The sequence below is a fragment of the Chiloscyllium plagiosum genome, unplaced genomic scaffold (genome assembly GCF_037043375.1).
Source record: "Chiloscyllium plagiosum isolate Xiang-an unplaced genomic scaffold, Cpla_swu_hap1 HiC_scaffold_32, whole genome shotgun sequence".
NCBI classification, from domain to species: domain Eukaryota; kingdom Metazoa; phylum Chordata; class Chondrichthyes; order Orectolobiformes; family Hemiscylliidae; genus Chiloscyllium; species Chiloscyllium plagiosum.
In genome coordinates this window covers 18735546-18760388 of record NW_028270170.1, presented here as the reverse complement: position 1 = coordinate 18760388, position 24843 = coordinate 18735546, and the positions used below count along the sequence as shown (strand labels likewise).

Below are 24843 nucleotides of genomic sequence, written 5' to 3'. Positions count from 1 at the left end.
TGCTGAATCTCTACCATACACATACCAGGAGTTTCCATTGATCAGGAACTGGATCAGCCATATTAATACTATGCCTTTCAGGGTAGGTCAGGGATTAGGAGCCTTGCAATGAGTAACTCATGGTCTCGCTCCCCAAAGCCTGCCAACCATCAACAAGATACTACTTGTTAGGAGTGTAACAGAATAGCAATTCATTTGCCTTGATAAGTGTAGATCCAGCAACGTGAAGATTGACACCATCTAACACTAAGCAGCCTGCTTGATTGGCACTGCATCCACAAAGTAGGCAGCACCTTCGAAATTGCCATTGAGACGGCAAATACATGGAACACCACTGCCACCTGCAAGTTTCCCTGCAAGTCTCTCACCATCCTGACTTGGAAATATGTCATGCCATTCCTTCACTTGCTGGGTCACATTCCTTGAACTCCCTCCCTATTGTGAGCCCTCTGGTCCTAGTCTCTCCTACAATTGGAAACTTCTTCTCTGCACCTAATTCATTCAGACCCCTCAGTATTGTGTAAGTTTTGATGAGATTCCTTCTTTCATTCTTTTAAACATCAACATGTACAAACCTAGAATCCTGAGCTGCTCCTCATAGGACAAGCCCTTAATCTATGGGACCATTCTTATAAACCTCCGTTGGATTGCCTCCAAGGCCAGCACATCCTCCCTTAGATGCAGGGCCCAAAACTGCTCAATACTCCAAATGTAGTCTGACCAGAGCCTTATACAGCCTCAGCAGAACATTACTGCTCTTGTATTCTAGCCCTCTTGAAATGAATGGTACCATTAATTTGCCGCCTTAACTGCCAACTGAACCTGCATGTTAACCTTCAGAGAATCCTAGACCAGGACTCCATGTCCCTTTTGCTTCAGATTTCTAAAGACTTTCTCCATTTAGAAAATAGTCTATGCCTTTATTTTTCCTATCAAAAACCATAGCATCACTTTCCCACACTATTCCACTGCCACTTCTTTGCCCACTCACCTATCATGTCCAAGTTTTTCTGCAGCCTCTTGTTTTGGAAATCCCGTTTAAATGTAGATATAACTTGTACATTGTTTTCATTCATAAGTGGCTATACAGTTTTAGCAACCTCATTCCAGAAATTAATTTTTGTTGTATGTTTTGTTAGTTAGAACAGTTGGAAACCTGCCTTTCAAAATATAAAGGGTGCAGCAGTGTAAATCTTGGAGTATTTTGTTAAATAAATCTGCTGTTTTTCAAGTTATTCCAACAAGTTTGTTTTTTGTTTTGAAACATTGCAGCATGAGTTTGAAGTGAAGGGTGATGTAATCAATGGAAGAAGTCACACTGGCCCAAGGAAAGCAAGAAAAACAGCGGATGATAAAGTAAGGTCACAGATTGAGTTGTTGTGATAGCTGCTGTTTCCTTTCCCATCACTTTCTTTAATCGAAATTGTTATTTTATTAACTAGTATATGTATTTGCCATTATATATATATATATATATATATATATATATATAGAAAAACATGGGAATTCTGAAGGTGAATTGCCTCTTTTGTACATTGATAACTTTGGTTTCTTTTGACCCAACAGTTTAACATCTAATTGACGTCTGAAATAGAGTGGACTTATGTTAGACTGTTATTATCACTGTTATGCAATGTATATACACGGAGTTCAAAAGTCATCAAAGTTATTATAGCCAGTGGCAAGACAATCTCATTGCCACTACAGTCGAGAGACTGTTTTTGAGAAATAACAATTAACTGCAAGTTAGATCATCTACATTTGTGACTATAAAATAGGTTATCAAATATCTGAAGAATTTTATTGCAGTGCAGAATTTTAATTATATTGTAGGTTGGTAACATTTATATGGCAGGTACAACCCACACCAATTACCAGATTATTAATATTCCTTTTAGAAAAGGCTCTGTACTAACAAATGAACAGAAATTGTCTGGATTTAGAGGAATATTTTTATTACCTTCGTCCATTGTTACGGCAGAGAACTAAATCTTTTGCTTCCATGCTTCTCCTCCCCATCTGCTTTGGCCACATAAATTTGTTTTTAACCCAAACTTTGAATATAAAAGATATTTTATATACAATTGGTTCTGCTACAATGCGGTAGTTCTGTTCTCGTGCAACCCCATGTTATAAGAAAATCATAGCAGCACCACTTAAACCAATGTGGCCAGAATCTCCTAACAACCAGTACATGCATTAAAAGTTCACTCTTTAGAAACAGTGTCCCCAATTCGTCAATTGTGTTGTTGCAAATTTGCATTAACAAAATGTGCATTTATAGCAGAACAACCTGTACCTACTCCTTTCTATCTTGATAATATTACTTGTCCCCAACTCCCTGCCAGTATTAACACCCAAATCCATCTCTTTGTTGCTTCTAGTCCCAATATCATATGGGGTGGCACGGTGGCTCTGTGATTAGCACTGCTGGGCACCAGGGACCCAGGTTCAATTCCAGCCTTGGGTGATTGTCTGTGTGGAGTTTGCATATTCTCCCCGTGTCTGCGGGTTTCCTCTGTGTGCTCCGGTTTCCTCCCGCAGTCCAAAAATGTGCAGGTCAGGTGAATTGGCCATTCTAAATTGCCCATAGTGTTAGGTGCATTAGTCAGAGGGAAATGGGTGTGGGTGGGTTACTCTTCGGAAGGTTGGGGTGGACTTGTTGGGCCGAAGGGCCTGTTTCCACACTGTAGAGAATCTAATCTAATCAGTTCTTCACTCAAAATAAATGCTAACTTGCCCAAATTGCAGCTGTCTCTTTCATGCCCTGAGCAGGTCACTCATTGCCTTGTCCCAGTATTTTAAATTTAAAATTCCTTGTCCTTAATTTGAAATTTCACCCAGAGTTCTGTCTGCCTTAATTTTGGAAACAACTCCTCATTCAGCCTTGCACTTCCTTGTCCAAGCTTCAACTTCTAATTCAAGTTTCATGTGCCATTGGTAGAACCTCCAGCCTCAGCTTTGTTCCCATTTTTAAGTTTGTTTCCTAATTCATATCAACTTCCAATACTTGCTTTTTCAGAATAAATGATCTCTACACATTTATTTGTCTGCCCAAATGCAATTGTTTCTTTCCCTTCTGAAGTGGCCTTGGATATTTTTCAAAGCGGAAATGCTGTGGGAATGTAGTGCATTAAAACAAATTTTTTTTATTCATAAATGGGATGTTAATACCATTGTCATTAGTTGTCCATCTCTAGTTTTCCTCGAAGGTAGTGATGAGCTGCCTTCTTGAACTGCTGCAGTGTGGATGGATTAGGTAGACACACAGTGTCATTTGGGAGGAGGTTCCAGGTTATTTGTTGCAGTAACACTGAAGGAACGGTGATATATTTGAAGTTCCAGTGATGGGTGGCTTAGAAGAGAACTTGCAAATAATATTGTTCCTATGTATTTGATGCCTTTTTCCTTCTAATTGCTTTTTATAAATTACTATTGAAATTTTTTCATACTAGATAACTTAAATTCACTTTTTTTTCGCTAATGTTAAAATATATGTTTTTCAGCTGCTGTTAAGCCATTATGAGGTTTGCTGCTTTGGTTCTTTTACAGGTATGAGCAGAGGTAAGGGATTCTCAATTATATTTCAAACTCCTGTGAGACTAATTTAGACTGAAACTATATTAATGCCTGCGTTTAGATCCATGCTAGTTTTGATAGGATACTGTCACTTTCTCATCCATAAAAGGAATTAAATCACCTGAATTAGTCATTGTAATGTATATTTATGCAATTTTGCTGCACAGATTAGCTTTACATCAGTGTTTCATGGTGCAATAAACCAGAGCTTAATGGATTCAAGTGCTGTCAGATGCTCTTCAAATTTATAAATGTGCATTTAATAAGTGCAGTGAATGGAATGATTCAATAAAAATTGGGGGTTTTACTGAGGCTTTAATTGCTTGGTGAGAGCACATGCATATGATTTCAACAATATTAGTTTTATGGTTCAGCATACGTAATACGTAAATAGGGAGTAAGCTTTATACAGTGGGTTGTAGATGACCAAGTTGGCATTAGTGTTCAAATATGCTATCGTGGTTGGCCTTTGTACTTTTTTTGTTCCATGACGTTGGCAATTGTGAACCCTCAAATGTGTGAAACAAATATTCACTGGCATAACCATGCACAAATACAACTATTTATGTACGCCAGAAATATTCTGTAGATAAAAATGGTGTTTTCTTCCAGTATAACTTTTAATAAAGCTGAAAATGATCTTTACTCACGGTAACCATTGCATAAATACAGGTGTTTATTTTCAGTTGGAAAATGGCTGAAATGAATCTCAACTCAACTCAATATAGGTATATTTTTCATTCTTTACTCAAGAACAATCATCAATCAATTTTGATCTTGAAAACTGCAGTTTTCCTAACTTGGACCAGTGTTCCTCAATACCATTATAAAATGCTTTTCACTGTATTCTAACAGATGAAAGGCTTAACAGACAATCAATTTTTCAATGTATAATTTCAGTTACATCACACTGTAAATGTTTGCTATAAATTCTATGTGTTAGGATTGAGCCCCCCACGACCACCTGATGAAGGAGCGTCGCTCCGAAAGCTAGTGTGCTTCCAATTAAACCTGTTGGACTATAACCTGGTGTTGTGTGATTTTTAACTTTCTTCACCTCTAAATGCCTTTAGCACTGATTTTAAGATTCTAACTCTCATCCTGATTTCCCCCACTAGAGGGAATAGTTTCTCTGTATCTATACTTGTGAATCTCTCCTCATTTTCTATATCCTGGATTGGATCAGATCATCCCACAACCTTCTAAACATGAGGAAGTGCAAACTAAATGTATACATGTGCTATCATTAATGAAAGTCTTTTGACAATTTTAATTGATATTACATTTTAAATAGCATGTTTTCTACTCTCCTTTTTCTTGGCGATATTTGCTGCTTGTTGTAACCTTAAGTTCTATATTTTTATTCCTCCTTGCATATCTTTTCAAATGGCAATTCTTCATGTTTCTAAACTTGTATCAAAAGCCTATTTGACAGTTAAAGCCAATTCTGTCTTTGCCGTGTGTCCATTGTGTGAGGTAAAATTGAGGGGAGAGGAATCGAGAAGCTGTTCTGCTTCTGTTACACATGTCCATTCTAATATGTAAAGTTGCAAAGTGTTCGAACGCTGCTTAGTGTCTCGAATGTCTAGTCCTTTCGTTTTATTACTTTTAACTATGCTTTGTGTGGTGGCTTCAAGCAGCGATCTTTGAGAGCAAGGGAGAATCAAGAGTTTGCTCTCCCTTTCTCCCCTTTTTGTAGCAGCTGCTCGCAGAGCATTTTTGGCAGAAATAATGGGGACAGGTTGTCTGTGCACCTATTTGGCTTGAGCTTATGTGGGGTGGGGTTCACTGGGGCCAAAGAAAATGATGCACCGTTTTCCTTGAATGTAGAATTGTTGCCCAGAAAACAATCCTATCACCTGCCTTTGAATCCAGGACTTCATTGACATAAACTTACCCACAAGCCACTGGCGTTTTTAAAAATAAATCAAAACATCTGTGCATCTGATTTCATCATCACTAAGTGCCAGCTGTAACTATGGTAACCACATTTACCCTTAAGTAGTCTGGAATGTCAGTGGAAATAAACTCTGTTACATAGTTGACCCAAACAAAATGCTTATACCCCCATAGTTTATATTTCCAGGTACTTCCCAAACGAAATGAGGTAGAACAAATTTTCTACTGGGGTCTGGTCACAGGATCAGCTAGTGACGCTTGTCTCATTTATTCTCCCCTCCATGCTATACAACTGTAACATGCATGCTGGCCTAATTTTTTAAACTGAAGTTTACTTGTATGTGTAGGATTTGTCATATAAATAAATAGCACAGCTGAACGTTTTCAATACCGTGACAAGATCTGTTACATTCACTAAAAGTTTTATTCTGCTTTTGTTGTCTCTTTATTGACACAGCATGTGCAGCTCAAAAACATTCAGCCCATCTGGTCTGTGCTGTCATTATGTCACATTGGCATACTTGTGGATTTATAGGAGAAGAAAGCCATATTCATGAAGCGCTTGTGAATTGCTCTTCAGGACTGTTAACCTTATGTAGGCAATCACAACAAATGGCTTACATGCAAAAGATCTCACAGTTAGAAATGGAGGTTTAAAGTGTTCACTTCAGACTGTGCTGTATGACAATAGTGTTGGGAGATCTCCCTTGCTCCTCTTTGAATCATGCCATTTGAACATTTGGATGGGATCTTGGTTTCACATCAGGATTCCTAATGTTTAAAAGCATGCATTGAATTATGAGAGTGAAGCGCAAGGGCTACAGACTGACCCAAGTACACATGGATGTATTCATGCATTAAATGTGTTTTCCATTTTGGGAGATTAAATACTGATAGCAATATCTTCATTGAAATAAATCTCTGATCTTGTACTCTCATCTATTTCAAGGTCATTTTTCTAATTGCCTAAATGGGATAGGGGCGAGTTGAGTGACCTTTCATAGTTCATTCCATGGTGAATGTGTCCAGTAATTTGATATGGAATTCATTTTGTACATATTTCACTTGTGGGTTGAAGGTGTGTTTTAATCTATTTTTATTCATGTCCTAACATTGCCGCACCCACCATTTTATTTTTATTGTTTTACTCTTCTGTTCATAAAAACTACATTTTTTTAAAATCCAGCCTTACATTAGTAAATGTAATCAGATCTCAAACTCCTGAAGTGCTTTCAAACCTCTTCAGTAAAACCAGCACCTAAATGGCAGTGAAAGCTTGGAGGCATGCAGAAGAAATAACACTTAATGTTTGCCTAATCAAAGTAAGCAATTGTATTTTTTATTAGCAACTCTGATGCCTTGTTTAATTTGGAAGTGGAACAAGTGTGAAATATAGTTGCTGCAGGGTTGTCGCTCCATGGATCTGCTCTTAAACTCTCATCCTCAAACATTGCACAGATAAGTGAAACTACCGATATCCCACTCAATGAACAGCAGTTGGGTGGGAGCTTTGCTTAACATTTAGATATTTTCATTCACCATTGTTACTTAACACTGCCATTAGGCGCCAGATACGGAAACTGAATTTCTTTCCCAATCCTGACATCTTGCTAGAGATTGAGCATTTGCTTAGGAGTGGTGGTGTTGATGGAATTCTTTTACTGGTTTTTCTGGTAATTGGGTAAATCATTCACCAAGCATGACCAAGAGACACAGAAAAGCTGCTTCTAGGCTTTATGTTCATGCCATCTTTGACTAGCTGCACCGTGGCTTTTCCACTGACCAATATGAACTATGCTATACCACAAGAACATCTATTATCTCTCTGAAATGTGGCTATTCTCTGTTGGGGGCATTTTCTCTAAGTCGGCTATGATGTTGACCAAGTCGATGCATCTTAAACTTTTATCTTGTTTCGAGAGAATGTTGGGCAGATATTGTAATTGAGGAAATCATTCATAGTAAATTATGGATGTACCTGTCAGTGAAACAATGCAAATGATATTAATTCAGCAGTTCTGGCATTGGCTGCCAGTTTCAACAGCAGCTGCTAATGCATTGTGTTGATGCAGTGCACAACAGAGTTAATGGATACGATGTCCTACCACAAATGGTAATTTGTAGTTGATTACCAGAAAATTTGGTGTTTGTATATTCTGGAAAGTTGCAAAATTCTTTGCTAGAATCAAGCCTAAAACCATTGAGTTATTAAAGTATCAATAAAGCATTTAGTTATTATTTTCATTGATGTCAAGGACCTTTCTGAATTATTGCTACAAAATTCTTAATTGGCCACTCTCTGTATTTAAGGTTTCTTTAGTTGTGTTATTTATGAAATAAACCACATCAGCCTCTATAAGGGATTACTTAAGTGATGACGCTGACATTTCCTTTACCAATTTTATGCCATTTTACTTCACAGTTTTTTAAGAAAGCTAATTTATCAAGAAAGCGGTGAGAAGTTTAAAGTATTTACTTAGTCTCGTGATTATGTGGACTGTATCTCTAATATATTGACTGCAAATGTTTAGCTAAAATATGCTATGTCCAAGGATGATTTACAACAAGTGACCCTAGGAAGACCTCTTTCTTGTGCATCACGTTTTCACTGCATTTCAAATGTCCTCAATGCTAGTCAGGCATAGTGGGAATTTCTTACCGGTTTAGCACATGTTTAACCTTGTGCAATGGACTTTGGAATATCTGAGCTCTTTCTTGTTTGATGACTGGGGTGCAGCTACTACTAAGCCACCTCGATTAGAGGTCATGGGTCATTTTGCGTATTCCCATTGAAACTTCTAAAGCATGCTGTGTGATGGGCAGGAATCTCCTGTGTATTCTACTCTAATTCCCACATGCCTTAACACTTTATACAAAGGAAAATAAACTACTGTTGTGTGGAGACCACACACATGTGATTGGTAATCTGAGGCTCTTGGGTGCATTATTAAACACTTGAAAGAGTGAAAGCTGAATTAATAATGGTTCATTAGTATATAAATAAGTTTCAGGATGTTATGATAAATTTAATATGTTTCCTTTAGTTTCCATTAGTTACAGATGGACATATTTTCTTGAGATTTCATGTTATTTTTAACAACATTTCTAACAGTAACTTAATAATTTCAGCATAATTTAAGATTTTTATTTTCTTGCATACGGTTCTGTTCCTGAACAAGTATAGAAAGGCTCTCACGCAGTAGATATCCAGGATGATGATTGTTTTGATTTACCGTATACTGCCTGTTAACGTGATTTTTGTCAACATATTGTTGTTTCATTTAGAATCACCTATCTTTGTCTTCTCCTATGGATAACCTCTTGGGATACGTTTCCACAATAATAACCACAATTTCCTATTGACTTCAATATCCCAGAGTTAGACTGGTCATCCATAATCTACTCTTGGATGAACTGTACTTTTTCCTCATGCTGAATAGTAAAACTGAACTTACTGTCTTCTGTTGAAGCAGGAGTCAGTCAGTCTTCCACAATTGTTTATTTGCAATTCATACTTGGAGTTTTAAAATCAAATTATATTCCCTGCTCAACATAGAAAATGTAAGGACTGTAGATGCTGAAGATCAGAGTCGAGAGTGTGGTGCTGGAAAAGCACAGCAGGTCAGGCAGCATCTGAGGAGCAGGAGAATCAATGTTTCGGGCATAAGCCATTCTTCAGGAATGTGGGCCGGGAGGCTGAGAGACATATGGGATGGGGGTGTGGGGTTGGGAGAAGGGAGCTGAGAAAGCGATGGGTAGATGAAGGTGAGGGAGAAGGTGATAAGTTTGGGGGGAGTGGGAGTGGAGTGGATAGATGGGAAAGATGATGGACAGCTCAGGAGGGCGGTGCCGAGTTGGAGGCTAGGGACTGGGATAATGTGGGGGGAGGAGGAGAATGAGGAAACTGTTGAAATCCACATGTTGCAGGGTCCCAAAGCAGATGGGTGTAGGTGTCCCAGAGATGTTCTCTGAAGCGATCCGTAAGTAGGTGTCCTATCTCCTCGATGTAGAGGAGACCACATCGGGTACAATGGATTCAGTAGATGACGTTGGTCGAGGTATAGGTAAATTTGTGTCGTATGTGGAAGGATCCTCTTGGGCCTTGGACAGAGCTGAGGGGACTGGTGTGGGCGCAGGTTTCGCAATTCCTGCAGTGGCAGGGGACGGTGCCAGGAGTGGGGTGTGGACCTGACGAGGGAGTCACAGAGGGAATGGTCCCTCTGGATCGCTGATAGGGGTGGGGAGGGGAATTTATCTCTGGTGGTGGAGTCTGTTTGGAGGTGGCGGAAGTGGGGGAGGATGATGCAATGTATGCAGAGGTTGGTGGGGTGGAAGGTGAGGACTGGGGGGGTGGGGTTCGGTTCTTGTTGCGTTGGGAGGGGTGGGGTTCAAGACCAGTAGTGTGGGATGTGGAGGAGATGCACTGGAGGGCATAGTCAACCACGTGGGAAGGAAAATTGTGATATTGGAAGAAAGAGGCCATCTGGGATTTTCTCAGGTGGAATTGGTCATCTTGAGAACAGATGAGACTTCCCCAGTCGACCAATTGTCTCAGCCTGCACCTGCCCCACTGAACTCAAATCAACCGACCTTGACACCGTTCTGTCCCTCTTAGTCCAGGAACTCCCCATCTATCCTTGGGACACCACCCATGTCCTTCACCACCTCCAAGATTTTTGTTTCCCCAACCCCCAACTCCTAAGCTTCACCGTGGACATCCAGTTCCTGTACGTGTCAATCCGCCTCCAAGCCCTCCATTTCTACCTTTTCATGCTGTCCCAACCAGTACCCTTCCACCGACACCCTCATCCGCCTGGCTGAATTGATCCTCACCCTCAACAACTTCTCCTTCCAATCCTCCCATCCTCCCACTTCCTTCAAACCAAATGGGGGCACCTGCATAGGACCCAGCTATGCCTGCCTCTTTGTCGAGGACCTGGAACAGTCTGTCTTCTGCAGCTACTACTCCTCTTCCCCTCTCCCTCCCCCCCCCGTTCCTTTGATATATCGATGACTGACTGTATCAGTGCCACCTTGTGCTTCCATGAGGAGGTTGAACAGTTCATCAATTTTTACCAACACCTTCCAGCCTGACCTCAAATTCACCATCTCAGACATCTCCTTCCCCTTCCTAGACCTCTCCATCATTGTCTCTGGCGACAGACTAATCACAGACATCTACTGCAAGCCCACCTACTCCCACAGATACCGAGACTACACCTCCTCCCACCCTACCTCCTGTAAACCACCATCCCTTATCCAATTCCTTTGCCTCCATCGCATCTGTTCTCAGGATGACCAATAATTCCACCTTAGGAAATCCCAGATGGCCTCCTTCTTCCAAGATCGCAATTTCCTGTCCCACATGGTCGACAATGCTGTCCAGCACATCTCCTCCACTTCCCGCATCACCCGCCTTGAACCCACCTCTCCAAACATAACGGACAGAAACCCCCTGGTCCTCACTTTCCACCCCACCAACCTCCGCATACATTACATCATCTTCTGCCACCTCCACACTGACCCCAGTAGAGAGATATTTCCCTCTCCATCCGTATCAGTGTTCCAGAGAGACCGTTCCCTCGTCAGGTTCATGCTCCCCACCAGCCCACATCTCACTCCTGGCACCTTCCCCTGCCACTGCAGGAATTGTAAATCCTGCGCCCACAACACTCCCCTCACCTCCGTCCAAGGCCCCAAAGGATCCTTCCACATTTGACAGAAATTTTACCTGAACCTTTACAATGTAATCTACTGTATCCATTGCACACGATGTGGTCTCCCCTACATTGGGGAGACAAGACGCCTTCTTGCGGATTGTTTCAGAGAGCATCTCAGACATCCACACCCACCAATCCCACTGCCCTGTGGCTGAAAACTTCAACTCCCCCTCCCATTCCATCATGGACATGCAGGTTCTGGAAGACCTCCAGTACCAAGCTGTTGCCACCCAACACCTGGAGGAAGAACAGCTCTTATTCTGCCTTGGGTCCCTGCAACCGCACGGGATGAATGTGGATTTCAACAGTTTCCTCATTTCCCCCCCCTCCCCTTACAAATTGTCCCAGTCCCAAGCCCCCAACCCTCTTGACCTGTCCATAACCCCTCCCATCTATCTGCTCCAGTCCCCCACGACCTATCACCTCCTCCCTCACCTTCATCTACCTATCGCTTTCTCATCTACACCTCCCTCAACTACCCCCACCCTCCCCATTTATCCCTCAGCCCCCTGGCCCACAAGGCTCATTCCTGATGAAGGGCTTTTGCCCAAAACATCGATTCTCCTGCTCCTCGGCTGCTTCCTGACCTGCTGTGCTTCTCCGTCCCCTAATAACCAAGTCCCCTTACTGGGAAAAACCAGCACCTATAATTTTGCTCCAATATGCTCTGTTATCTGTGGAGCATGTCCTGGTTATTTAACAGGACCACCATTTATAACATTTGTCATCTTGGATTTCCTGTCACCTATGCTTGCCACTGACTTTCTCTTTTTCTCTCCTGTCCCATTCTTGCAGTCTGAATTGTTCTGATTTCAGCCTTACTAGCTGATTCAACCTCGAGCTGAATATCTGATTCCCATTAGGTTCACAATGATAATGTTATCACTTATGCTGCATTCTCAGCTTAAGGTTCCTGAAACCCTTGGCCATGACTTTTTACCTGCCAGATTTGTTACTGCATTGTCCAGTTAGCTTAGCTGTTATCCTCTTCTACTGAGCGATTTTCTTTTTAAATACCCAAAATGAATCTTTGAAATGTTTCAAAATTGTTTGAACTGGTGGTCTTCCGTTCCTGTTTTGACTACTTGTTTGCAATTCTGAGTAGGGAAAAAATGTTTCTATGGACCTTACGTAAGTGATGCTTCATCAGAGGTTCTGTTTTGCATAAGTGATGTTTCATCAGACTGTCTGTTCACAATCTATTGGAATGAACTGCACTGATCAGGCTAACAATATAGTTTAATGTCTTTGGAAGGCAACAAAAGATTTTTCATGTAATTTTAAACACAGAGACACGTTATTCTTCATCATAAAAACCCCCCTGTTCCATTCACATACCTGTGATTACAGGTTTCAGTGCATAAAAAATGTGTATATCGAAGCTGCTTTTCTGCTCTAAATCCAGTTTGAGTGCAGGTCTGAACAGTAATATTAGCATGTGTCCATACATTATCATTGGATTTGAATTAGCAGAAGTTTGACATGGGTTTTTCATACCAACCTCAAATGTTTCTAAACAAATTATTATAGCTCTGTTCTTTGACCCAAGAGCTTTGCATATTCAGTTCTACACTGTATGTTATGACATACAGTGCTTCTGCTAATTTGAACCAGACCCACAGAAAAGCTCACCTCGCCTTGTCACCTATTAAAGTATGAGTGACCAAAAAATACAAAAATCCTTCTGTATAAAGAAAAAAAGATTAACAATTTATTCTTTAACTCCGAGAAACACAAGAACATTAAACACCAACTACCTCCCCTGTAATCCTCCTTTGTTTGATCAATTTATCTATCTCCCACTCTACAATATACTGATCTGATAAAACCCGGATAAAGTTTACAACAAAAAAAAAATCAAATTTCAAAACCAGCAAGTTGTCGCTTTTCCCTTGGTATCTTCACCTGTACTTTCCTGGGTCTTCAGTCTTCTGCTTCACAAATTTTATATGGAAAGGTACCTTTCAGAGAGAGGCTATACAGACCATATCTTCACGTTTGTTGGTGCTCTTTGCCGCTCTGGCTAACTGTTAAAAATATCCCATTTTATATACCCCAGAACATCAGACCGTCTCATTGGTTTGATGTCATCAAAACATTAAAATTCAAATTCAGTTGGATTTTGGTATCTCGGGGCATAATTTAAATTGATTGATTGGCCAAATTCAAATTTGTTGTGTACCATAGCAACTCAGCTCCAATCATATGTTTTACAACCAAATGTTACATTTTTAAGTTTTTCAGCACACTCTGTGCCTCTCTAGGTCCATGCCAGCTTCCACTCTAAGTTATAGTACACACCTACACTTCATAATATGTATATTAGAATCATAGAACAGTAAAACTTAAGGCATTTGACAAGGGTGGACTGATTAGCAAGGTTTGATCAAGCAAAATAGAGGGAGAACTAGCTATTTGGATACAGAACTGGCTCAAAGTTAGAAGAGAGAGGGTGGTGGAGGGTTGCTGTTCAGACTGGAGGCCTGTGACTAGCCATGTGCCACAAGGGGCTGGGTCCACTGCTTTTTATCATTTATATAAATGATTTGGATGTAAACATGGAGAGATGTGGTTAGTAGATTTGCAGATGACACCAAAATTGGAGGTATAGTGCTCAGCCAAGAAGATTACAACGGGATCTTGATCAGATGGGCCAATGGGCTGAGGAGTGGCAGATGCAGTTTAATTTAAATAAATGAGAGGTGATGCATTTTGGAAAAGCGAATCAGGGCAGGACCTAAACACTTCATGGTAAGGTCCTGGGGAGTGTTGCTGAACAGAGACACTTTGGAGTGCAGATTCATAGTTCCTTGAAAGTGGAGTCGCAGGTAGATAATTTATTGAAGGAGGTGTTTGGTATGCTTGCCTTTATTGATCAGTGCGTTGAGTTTGGGAGTTGGGAGGTCATGTCACGACTGTACAGGACATTGGGCAAAAGTGAGGGCTGCAGATGCTGGAAACCAGAGTTGAGATCAGAGTGGTGCTGGAAAAGCACAGCAGATCAGGCAGCATCCGAGGAGCAGGAAAATCGACGATCGGGCAAAAGCCCTTCATCAGGACATTGGTCAGGTCACTATTGGAATACTGTGTGCAGTACTGTTCTTCCTGCTATAGAAAGGATGTTGTGAAACTTGAAAGGGTTCATTGTAAATCTTTTCTGGTGTTTCCAGGGTTGCGGGGTTTGAACTGGAGGGAGAGTCTGAATAGGCTGGGAATGTTTTCCCTGGAGTGTCGGAGGCTGAGGGATGAACTTCTAGAGATTTATAAAATCATGAGAGGCATGGATAGGGTCAATAGGCAAGGTCTTTTCCCTCGGATAGGGGAATCCAAAACTATAGCACATAGTTTAAAGGTAAGGGGGAAAGATTTAAAAGGGACCGAAGGGGCAACTTTTTCATGCAGGACCTTACCATTAAGTGTATAAGTCCTGCCCTGGTTTGCTTTTCCAAGTGGTGGAGGCTGGTACAATAACAACATTTAAAGGGCATCTGGATGGGTATACGAATAGGAAGGGTTTAGAGGGATAAGAGCCAAATGCTGGAAAACGGGACTAGATTTATTTAGGATATCTGGTCAGCATACACAAGTTGGACCAAAGTGTCTGCTTCTGTGCTGTGTACCTCTGACACTCAAAACCAGATATAAGGTTCACCAGAACCCAAGAAAGAGGTAGCTTTTAAATGAAAACAAACTTCTTTATTCAAACAGAGAGTTAAAAGGAGATCTAATGGAAATTTTCAAACCTTATAGAAGTTATTGAGTTTTTTTTAAATAAAATGACAGCTTTACTTCATCTGAAAGATGGACAAAGATTCAAAAATCCAGGTGAAAATTAGGCAATTTCACATAGCAGTTGCTTAGAAAATTACATGTGAATATGGACATTGACACTAGAATTTCTGAAAACGAAGTTACTAGGTATTTAAAAAGAACATGAAAAGGAAAGTGAGAAATTAGATTGGAGGCAGAATTATCCCCAATGTGATGGTTTGAAGGGCTTCCTTTTAAGCAGTAAATTTTGAGTTATAAAATTCTACTGCATTGAGTTTTTAAAATAAACTTTATCTTCTAAATAAAAATGTTATTGCTGTATTTAAATTGGTCACTCTTCCATTAAAATATGAAGCATTAATATTCAGCTTTAATGTTCATAGTATAATATTAATATTCAGCTTTATTACTTCTGTGGACAGTGAACATTGGAATATCTTTTTTGCATAGCCCTAGATTTTTGTCTCTTTTGTCCATTAAAATTAATGGACAGAAATTGAATGCAGCACATGCACAGTTTCTAGGGACGCAGTCCAAAGTGTAAACTTTTGTTTCAGGAATAGTGTTTTTAGTCCTATACAAGGCATATATTTTCAAGCAGCTTTCAATGTCACACTTTATAAGACCACAGTGGAAAGTTAGATCATAGTTATTCTGTTGTAATGTGGACAATAGATGGTTATATTTTATAGGGATGAGGATTAATGGCATTGTACAAATGCTACATAAGGTCACACACACTGCATAAGTTTTCTCAATTGCTTTGTTTTCTGCTCAACTAAATTTGGGAATTGAAGCAGAACAAATCAATTTTGAATTGTGGTGGAATGTTTTTTTTTAAATCCAGCCTTCATTTACTGTGAAATGTAGGTTTGAAACCTTTCATACTGTAATATTTATTTATCTTGCAGATCAGCTAGAGTGGATGGTAGAGCTGTGTGGTGCCTCCATAATTAAGGAACCTTATTTATTCACGTACAGTCCTGTAAGTACAAGATAATATGCCTAAAGGTCATAGAACCTGTAAAGTCAGAACATTAGATTTGCGTCTTAATGAAGAGAAATTGAAATCCTGTATTATTAAATAGTACATTATGACTGCCTAATGATTTAGGGAGTAAATTGAGCAGTTAAGCGATGATGCCTTTTAAATTCCCTCAAGGCCGTTGGCACTTTCTTAATCTGCCTATCTGTCTTCAAGATCTCTGAACTGAAATCTCCTCCAGCTAAATGTCACCATCAGCAAAGTTTTCCTGACTCAAATTTGCATTGCAGAAGGGTTTTCAATCAACTTCTGTGACTTGTCATTATCAGACTAAACCTAAAGTTGCAGAACTTTGGTATGTTACTCAACCCTGATCTCTGCTTTCTCCACGCTTGTTCCATTGCCAATCTTTGTCCAAAACATCCTTAACAGTCTTGCATTGCTGTCACCTGAGCAACCTTTACATTTTGGGCTATTGGCCTGTCGAACGTTGAAAATATGGGACAAATTCACAGGTTCCTTTTCCCATTTTAAGCAGTAGGCATATTACACTCAGGTTTTTGGGCAATTCAATTTGCATTGGACAATTGGACGGATGAGCAGACAGGTATGAGCTTGTTTGTAATGAAAGGTGACTCTTCGTTTAAGCTCCAACATCTCCTCAGGCTATGCATTGTACAATACAATTACATTCAGTTAAGTCCAGCATGATTAATCTCAAAGTAAAGTATGACTTTTTGTCAAAGCATCTGGTCCTCAAAGTCAAAGCCTTGAAAATTAATAATAAATGATGTATTTTTGTAATATGTAAAAGTGAATTTTTGGTTTGTTCATTAATTTTTGAGGAATGTCAAAAATCCAGTACTTTGATTATTATTTATTTTGTTCATAACTAAATCTCCTTTTGTTCAAATTGGGTCTCAATTATTTCCTGTGACCAGTGGAGTAGTCCAATTTTAATTTGTTCGCTATTAAGATCCGTGGATAGTGCAAAATGTGCAAAGAAAGGACCACCTTGATGTTATACGGAAGTGAATGCTAACGATCTTCTATTCTGGAAAAGCTACAAGATGCACTGCATGAATTCAGCGAGGCTCCATAGAGAGCACCTTCGAAACCCTCGACGGGCAAGAGCTGCGAATGTATAGGGGAATGCCACCACCTGCAAGTGCTACTTCATGCCACATGTAATACTGATTTGGAAATATATTGCTGCTGCTTCACTGTTGCTACTTCAAAGTCCTGCAGCATGCACACTAACAATACAATTGGTCTACTGACACCAAAAGGACTGCAGCGATTCCAAAAGGTATTTTAGCGCGACCTTCTCAAGGGCAGTTAGGGCTGACCAAAAATGCTGACCCAGTCACTGAAGCTGACATCCCTAAATGAATAAGAGAAAATCTTTAATGTGTTTCTTGAACCAAGTGTTTTCTTACTGTTGATGGAATATGGGGAAGCCATGAGTTCTTCTAAAAGGATAAGGAAGTTTTTGGCATAACCTAATGTAATTTTCATTTATTCCTGTCCTAGAATCGTACTGCAGTGGTGGTTGTGCAACCTGATGCTAATCCAGAAAACACTGATTATCGAGGTGAGTTTACAGTTGAATCTGCATCATTACTGTACAGTTTACTATACATCAATAAAACCACCAGCCAAATTATCTACTTAAATATTTATCAAAATGTAAAATTTAAATAAATGTTATTTCGAGCTCATCTATCCCTAAGATAACTATTTGTGAATACTGGAATACAGTGAGCACTAACTTTGTTTTGTTTAATATATCCATACACGACCGAACAACTTTCCCACCACCAAATCATCATATATTTCTTTGCCTTTTAACAATTAATCACCACCAGTAATGACCTGTACAGTCATTTAGAAGTTTGCATGCAAAGCCCATAATGGGAGTGTCAACAATGCCAACTTATTTGTCACCTTTTTTCTGTTCAGAGGTGTTTCTACACACTTCTGGAGCAAGTGTAACTTGAACCTGGGCTTCCACTACCTCTACACTATAAGAGGGTCCACAAATCCTTTTTATCTCTTTTCTTACAGAGGGCCCTGTATGTCTGCTTAATTTTTTATAAATAAAGGATACAGTAGTGCCATTTATTTTCTATTTACCCCAAATTATTTGGTTTTTTTAAATTTTAATCTATTTTTCGTAATCAACCTGTTAAGAAATATTATTACACATCTTTGGAGCAGGTGAGATTTGAACCTAGGCCTTCATTCCAGGACTAGGGACATTATCACTGTCACAAGAGCCCAAAAATCATCCTCCAGTTTTTATTAAGCAAGCGATATGGGTCTGCTTCATTTTTTTTTCTTAAACAGGGCCCAATAGAGCTCTTTATTCTCCTTTTTCTTTCCTGTAACATATTTGTAACAGCAGAATAATACTTAAAGCATCTGTGCTTGAGACATTGAAGGTTAAATTGCCTGTTTGCTTTGCCTTTACACTTAAAGGTGAGACCTTGGGGTGAATGGAAGAGAATTGAATGGTAAATGGATAGAGACTAAAAGTGCAGGTCCGGTTTAAAAGCTGTTTACACAAGTAATTTGCAGAACCTTTGAACCAAATGAAGAGTCATGAAAATAAGTAGTATCTATCATAACAATCTCCACACTTCTTCGAAACCCTAGTTTTGACTGGTCTGTGCTCAAGCAAAGGGCTTCAACGGTCTGAGTTGAACTAATTTCTATTCGCATTCTCATCCACACTTTGGAGGTTGGTTTTATGTTCTGGGCCAGAGGTGGTTCTGTTTGTGAATCATTTGTCTGTTCCGGGACAGCTAAAGATTTGACATTGACGAGAGAAATACTTAATGTTGATTTGAAATTCTTTTTATATGGTTAAATGTTTATGTTGAAAGCTATTACGAAGTTAATTCTCAGAATGCATAATGTTCTAAATTGTTACAGCAATCCAGAGACAGTACAGCAACTTTGTCGTTTCCCGAGAATGGATTTTGGACAGTGTAGCTTGCTATCAGAACCATCAACTGGAAGCCTATCTGGTCTGCGTTCCACATTGAAACTCCAGTACAAGCTGGATATTCTGAAAATGTATTTAATATTTATGCAGAATGTAAATAACAGAAAACTGAGCTGGTCATACTTTATGAAAAGATTGAGCAAAATTCTAATCATAAATATGTTTGCAGCGAAACTGCATTTTAATTATCTCGTTTGGTTTTTCTCATCAGCCCAATCTACTGGGTCCAATGTTTCAGAAGTGGTCCATTTTGCCCTGTTTATTTTTGCAAGATTCTCTGTGTGAACACTATATCCTGTTGTTGTATGTGGGGCTGATGAAAACAAACAAAACAATTTTAAATGGTAGCTGTAGACCTTCACCCTCTCACCAGCTGGTGCACTACATTCTTATGATAAAATTCAGCTTTGGAAGTAATCGAAAATACTGCCTATTGACAGTGATGGCAACACAATATACAGGTCTCGCCAACACGCAATAATCCAATCTACAAAGCTAATAGTTATTATGCTGGCTTTTTTTTTTAGTTACTGATGCAAAACAATTTTCCACTGAGTAAATGTTTTGCTGACAGTTGTGGATTTAAAAAAAATTAATTTTCAGCTTTGCTTATCTTAGTTCACATTAAACGCAGAACTAATGTCTCCTGACTTTTGTCATACTAAAATCCATCTTAGCTCATTGGTAGCATATTAACCTGCATCGGCAATTCTGGGTTCGAGTGTGCGCTTGAGCACAAAACTTCAGGGTTGACACTAGTGCATTGCTGAGGGAGTGCTGCAATGTTGGTGTTGTCGTCATTTGAATGAAATGTTGAACTAAGGCCCATTTATTTTGAAGAGGGGGCAAATTGTCAACTTTTGTCATGGCAAATATTTTTCCTCAATCAGCATCACAAAACAAAATATCTGGTAATTCAGTTTGCTGTAATATCACTTTCCTACATTGCAATAAATTCCCTGAAATGTCCCAAGAGTGCAAATGAGCCTACAAAAACCCGAGTCTGTCTGTAACTTCTCCAATGTCTGTGATATATAGTGTAGCCATGCACTTCTTTCACTCTGAGAATTCTGTAATTATTATTCCTTAGTGCATTCTGAACTATTTTTCTGGAGTTGTAAGAGAAGAACAAAGCTGCTCAATTAAGAAGCTACAGATTTGTCTTTAAACAGAAGACTTTATCTGATGAAGGCAGTAGCTTTTTCTTTGAAAAAAATCTACGCAGTCTCAATTTATTAACAAAAACATTCTGTCTTCACTCAGTTTTGAAAATATTAAGTCATCAGTTGATAAATTTAACAATGTATCAGTGATTGAAAAGTTGATAGACAATTTGTTTTGCTTTTACTTTTGAATTTATTTCTTATTCATCCTGGTTCTAACATTGACCAGTAATACGGTGTGTATTTCTGTCCATTTCTCGTAAGATGATATGAAGTGATGAGCACCTCCTTGTTACAGTGTGAGGTTGGGAACTCTTGTGGTGCATCAGAAATCTGAACCAGTTTCTTATCACCATTATGGTGGTCCACTTCATCAATGGTTTTCTTTTCCCAGATGGTCAGGGAAAATAAGACAGACTGTGCTTCTTGTGCCCAACGTAACATTTTGTTTTCATTTGTAAACAGTGTAAAATATCTCTAATACAATTTTATGTCATTGACAATAATGATTAAAACAAATTGAGAACATTCTCCAGGCTTTGCCCTTTTTGTAATTTGAGTTCATGTTAGTTTGATCAAAATAGAATAAACTTTCACGACAAAGTTTCGATTATAGTTTTGGGGCTGGTGGGCTATGCAGTTAATTGCAAAATAAATTGAACTGTATCTGCATATTTCTGGCTGTCCACTGTAGACATGTATCCTGTGGAACAATTGAGCTTTTTTCATATAAATGAGGAACGCAATTTAATATTTTTAAAATGGGGCCGTGGTCTGCAACGAAAATTTCTTAAACTTTATATCAAGAAATGAATTTCAGAAATTCATGTACAGTAATTATAAAGTATCTAATTATCTCATTTCCACTGTCAAGGATATGTAGAACTATAGGAATATTTTGTTCCGTTCACGTCTAAATTGAAGATCTGTTCACACCATAGCTGGGTATCTGTGATAACTCACTTGATTTAATTCTTGTATCAAGAATGTTTCTGTTTGCAAGTTGTATGTTGTGCTGCTTTATAAGGAAGAGTTTGGGTGTTGTCTTTAAGCTCTTCATTTTTACAAAGCAAAACAAAAAAAATGTCAGCTCTGGTATCGAGTGTAATTGTTTTGACAGAAATGAATAATTTGCTTCTGCAAATTTTGTCAATACAATACTATCCTTGTAATGTTGCACTTTATATGAAACTATTAATGCAGAAAATCACCTCCAAGGAGTTTTGTGCAAATATATGCTAAAACGTACTGAATCAACAAGGGAAAGTTTAGATGGAAAGATCAAAAAGATTGATTAGTAGGTAGGCAAGAAGGGCTATCTGCTGATCACATGGCTTTATGGTTCGCTTCCACTGCTTCCACGTGTTCAGCAGCCATGCAAGAGCTATGATACAGTGAGACATCTGAGAGGCTGCTAGATTCCTAACCTAACACTTCTGCTGCCCAGGCCACTAAAGGAACTGTAGTGCTCATCTGAACAGCTCTTGAGTTTTTTCATGTGACTGGGCAGTGGTTTGATGTTTCTCCATGAATGGCTGTACCAGTCGGACATGTTCTGCTGATGGGTAGCCTAAACCCAGTTCCAAAATGTTTGGCAATGATAATGAAGGGAAGATGTGTTTTAAAAGAAAATAGAAATGAAAGATGTCCCAAGCTGATAGGTATAAAGATAACCATGTAATAGGGAGGATACCAAAGCTTCAGGATGAGCGCCAAACTTGACCATGTCAGTTTTATGATTTACAGTTAATTATTTCGCAGTTTAGAGAATGCAGCCAGGCTTACACTGAGCTGAAACCTTACACAGCAAAAGTATTAGTGAATCTGAGCCACGCACTAGAAAAATTACACAGAAAATAACACTCTTCAGAAATCTATTGCTGTATAAATATATTGTACTAATACCTGTATAATGGAAGTAGATGGCAACTTATTGTTGTCTTTGTTTAATGGTAAACTGATTATGGAATTGAGAGTCCTGAATCATTAGAGTCAATGTGTGATAAACACTAACAGTGCATTATTGCTGTGCCATTATTAACAAATGCACAGGCTTTAAGCATCTGGGGCTGCATTTTGACACAACTTCACATCTGTGCAATTCATTAGTTTCCCATAGAATTCTAAATAAGTGTCTTCATGATGCCTCTTCTCTAATTTAGTACCATCATAACAAATCATGAACTTTAAAATGCCATTTGCTCCAGCTTGCCTGTCTGCCCGTCTGCCTTTAACTATGTGACCAATTTATCCCATCAGAACTTCTAACCTGCTTGTTTAATGTCCTGAGGAAATGTTCTGCATTATTCAAATATCAATGTTTGCTTTATGTGGATAATCTTTCCATTGTGACTGTACCACAGAATTCATTGTGTTCACTCTGATTATCTTTTTCTTTGCTTATCTGTGTAACCTTCAGTCTCATTCCTAACCAAATATTCATGCAGCTGTTTTTTTTAAACCACACATTGCTATAGCCCTTTGTTCAAGAGTCTTTTTCAGCATACCTTGATAGGTGGGAAGGAGAAACTCCCTTCTAATGTTTAATCTCCTCTGGTTTTGCATTTTATGTTTCAGTTTATGGATGTCTGGTTATATCTATTTTTACAAACCTGGATGATGCCCTGCCTTAATTCTTCCATATTTCAAGCCTCTCGACTCAAGTCAAACGTAGTATTTTTCTTCATATTTAAAAAGCACTAGTAGGGATCTGCTCTAAAGAATGATATATTCCTGTAATTGAAATATTTCCAACCACAAGTCCTCACTAAAGTGCTACCCTGTCAGTTTCAATTTTCCACAAATGTTGCCTGACCTGCAGATTCTAGTACACCAAGTATTTTGCCTTTTCTATATAATGTTTTTGCCATGTTTTCACGGTATCTTGCAAACATGCCTGAATCTTCATTGAAGAATTACTTTCTAAAATTATTTAGTAGCTAATGCAGGCAGGTTATAAGCATCCAGTTGAGAATTAATAGGAAATGACACTATTTCACTGGATTATAGTAACATTTTCTTATAATTATTTACACATTGTATTCAAGAAAAATGCTGTGATTTCACTTACCAGATTTAATGTGTTCAAATTTGATTCTGTGATTTTTTTTTTTGGAGAAAATAAAATCAGATTTTCTTGTAAATATGGGATGTATTATACCCAGAGAAACGTGGAAAGTTACAACACTTTGTTTAACAATTCTGCACCTAAGTAAATGGTGTACCAAAAAGAAAATACTGTTCCCACTGTAGTTGGTAAGTTCAGCATGTCCAGCTACTATCTGTACCCTAAATTGACTGATTTTTGGTTTTCTGTTGTGTGTAATGCAAAGCACAAAACATAATGTTATAGTTTTGTTTTGGATGTGATCTTTGGCTGAAAGCTATAGGGGAACATCAGTGTTGGTTTGGACTTTTTGGATATGCTGATTGCACTGGAAAAGTGAAGGAGCAGATCTGTGAACAGTGCAGCAGGTGTTTGAGAGTTGTGGTCTTGATTTCACTGAAACTAGAATTATGCAAATTAAATCAATTGACTGTCAGATATGTGTGGCACAGAATAAGTGAATTATTGTGGCAAATGATCGAGGCCACTATTTTGTTCATTGCTGTTAAGTTTACCTTTAACATCGGTGTGTGGCCATCCCAAAGACTTGCAGATCACGTCAAATAGCTCACCCAATCTTCACTTGTTTGCAAAATTCTGACTATACCCAGTCAGCGCCTGCTTGTAAAGCTGGCAACACTGTGTCCAACATTAGCTGTGATTCACAATTGGACCACATTTGCTGGATAATCCCAAGTGTGTGAATAATTAGACTGACAGCCAATTTAGTATTATCAGTCAGCCTCATAGTGTGTTGCCTCTGTGTTGGAAACTACATATATTAATACACAGAGCTGTTTTTTGCAAGCAAAATGAGTGACATATTCTTTGTGCCTGCTTTAACTAAATAAAATAGGTGACAGCCATTGACTGGGTCATTTCTCAGGGCAATGCTTTGATTAGTCAGAGGCAACCTGCCTGGTTTAAAATATAAACAAAGTCTTGCAGCTATCTGTCAATCATTAAGTGTAACCTAATGTCATTTCAGGCAAGGAAATCTACTATTCTTCCCTCTTCTGGCCTACATGTGACTCCAGACTCGTAGCAATTTGTTTGACTCTTAATTGCACTTTGGTTAACGAGAAGGGGTAATGCATGCTGCCTCAGCCAGTAAGAGCCAAATCCCATCAAAGATTTTTCAAAAAAATTCCTTCCGAGCAATACTTCTTCCAATAAGAGACCACTTGTCAATCAAGCAGAATTCTCTTTCATACCATATAAATATTGGTTGTTGCCTTAAATTAGTTTTCTTGCATCAATTCTCAAGTTTGTGCTACCAAATGATTATTTGATCATTAAATTATTCTGATGATAGGCTATTCACCTTACAAGCTCTTGGCACAATAGCTCTTGTGGACCCCATCTCTGAGCCAGTGACCAAAATTCAAATCCCACCTGCTCCAGACCTGTGTAATAAAATCTCTGAACAGATTACAGGTAATGAGAAAATATCTAGGTTTTCAACCTTAAATGTTAACTTTGCTTATCTGTCCAAAGGGCTGCCTAATCTGCTGAACATTCTCCTGTATTTCTGTTTTTTTTTTTGTTTTGTTATTACCTCCTGTGAACCCAAAACTTGGTCCTGGGTCTCTGATTTGTCAGAAAGCAGG

At 38.9% G+C, this 24843-nt stretch overlaps 1 protein-coding gene across 4 annotated transcripts in view; it reads left to right on the top strand.

Moving 5' to 3' along the window:
• The window catches only part of LOC122539881 (breast cancer type 1 susceptibility protein homolog), an 85460-nt gene extending 64805 nt beyond the window's left edge, over positions 1–20655 (top strand). For all 4 annotated transcript variants that reach the window (XM_043675020.2, XM_043675021.2, XM_087977843.1 and 1 more), the window contains exons 19-23: positions 1273–1356; positions 3507–3564; positions 15881–15954; positions 17488–17548; positions 18892–20655. In XM_043675020.2, coding sequence (XP_043530955.2) covers positions 1273–1356; positions 3507–3564; positions 15881–15954; positions 17488–17548; positions 18892–19004 — 390 coding nt within the window. In that variant the 3' untranslated portion in view covers positions 19005–20655. The remainder of the gene's footprint in view (positions 1–1272; positions 1357–3506; positions 3565–15880; positions 15955–17487; positions 17549–18891) is intronic.
• The last annotated feature ends 4188 nt before the right edge of the window (positions 20656–24843 follow it).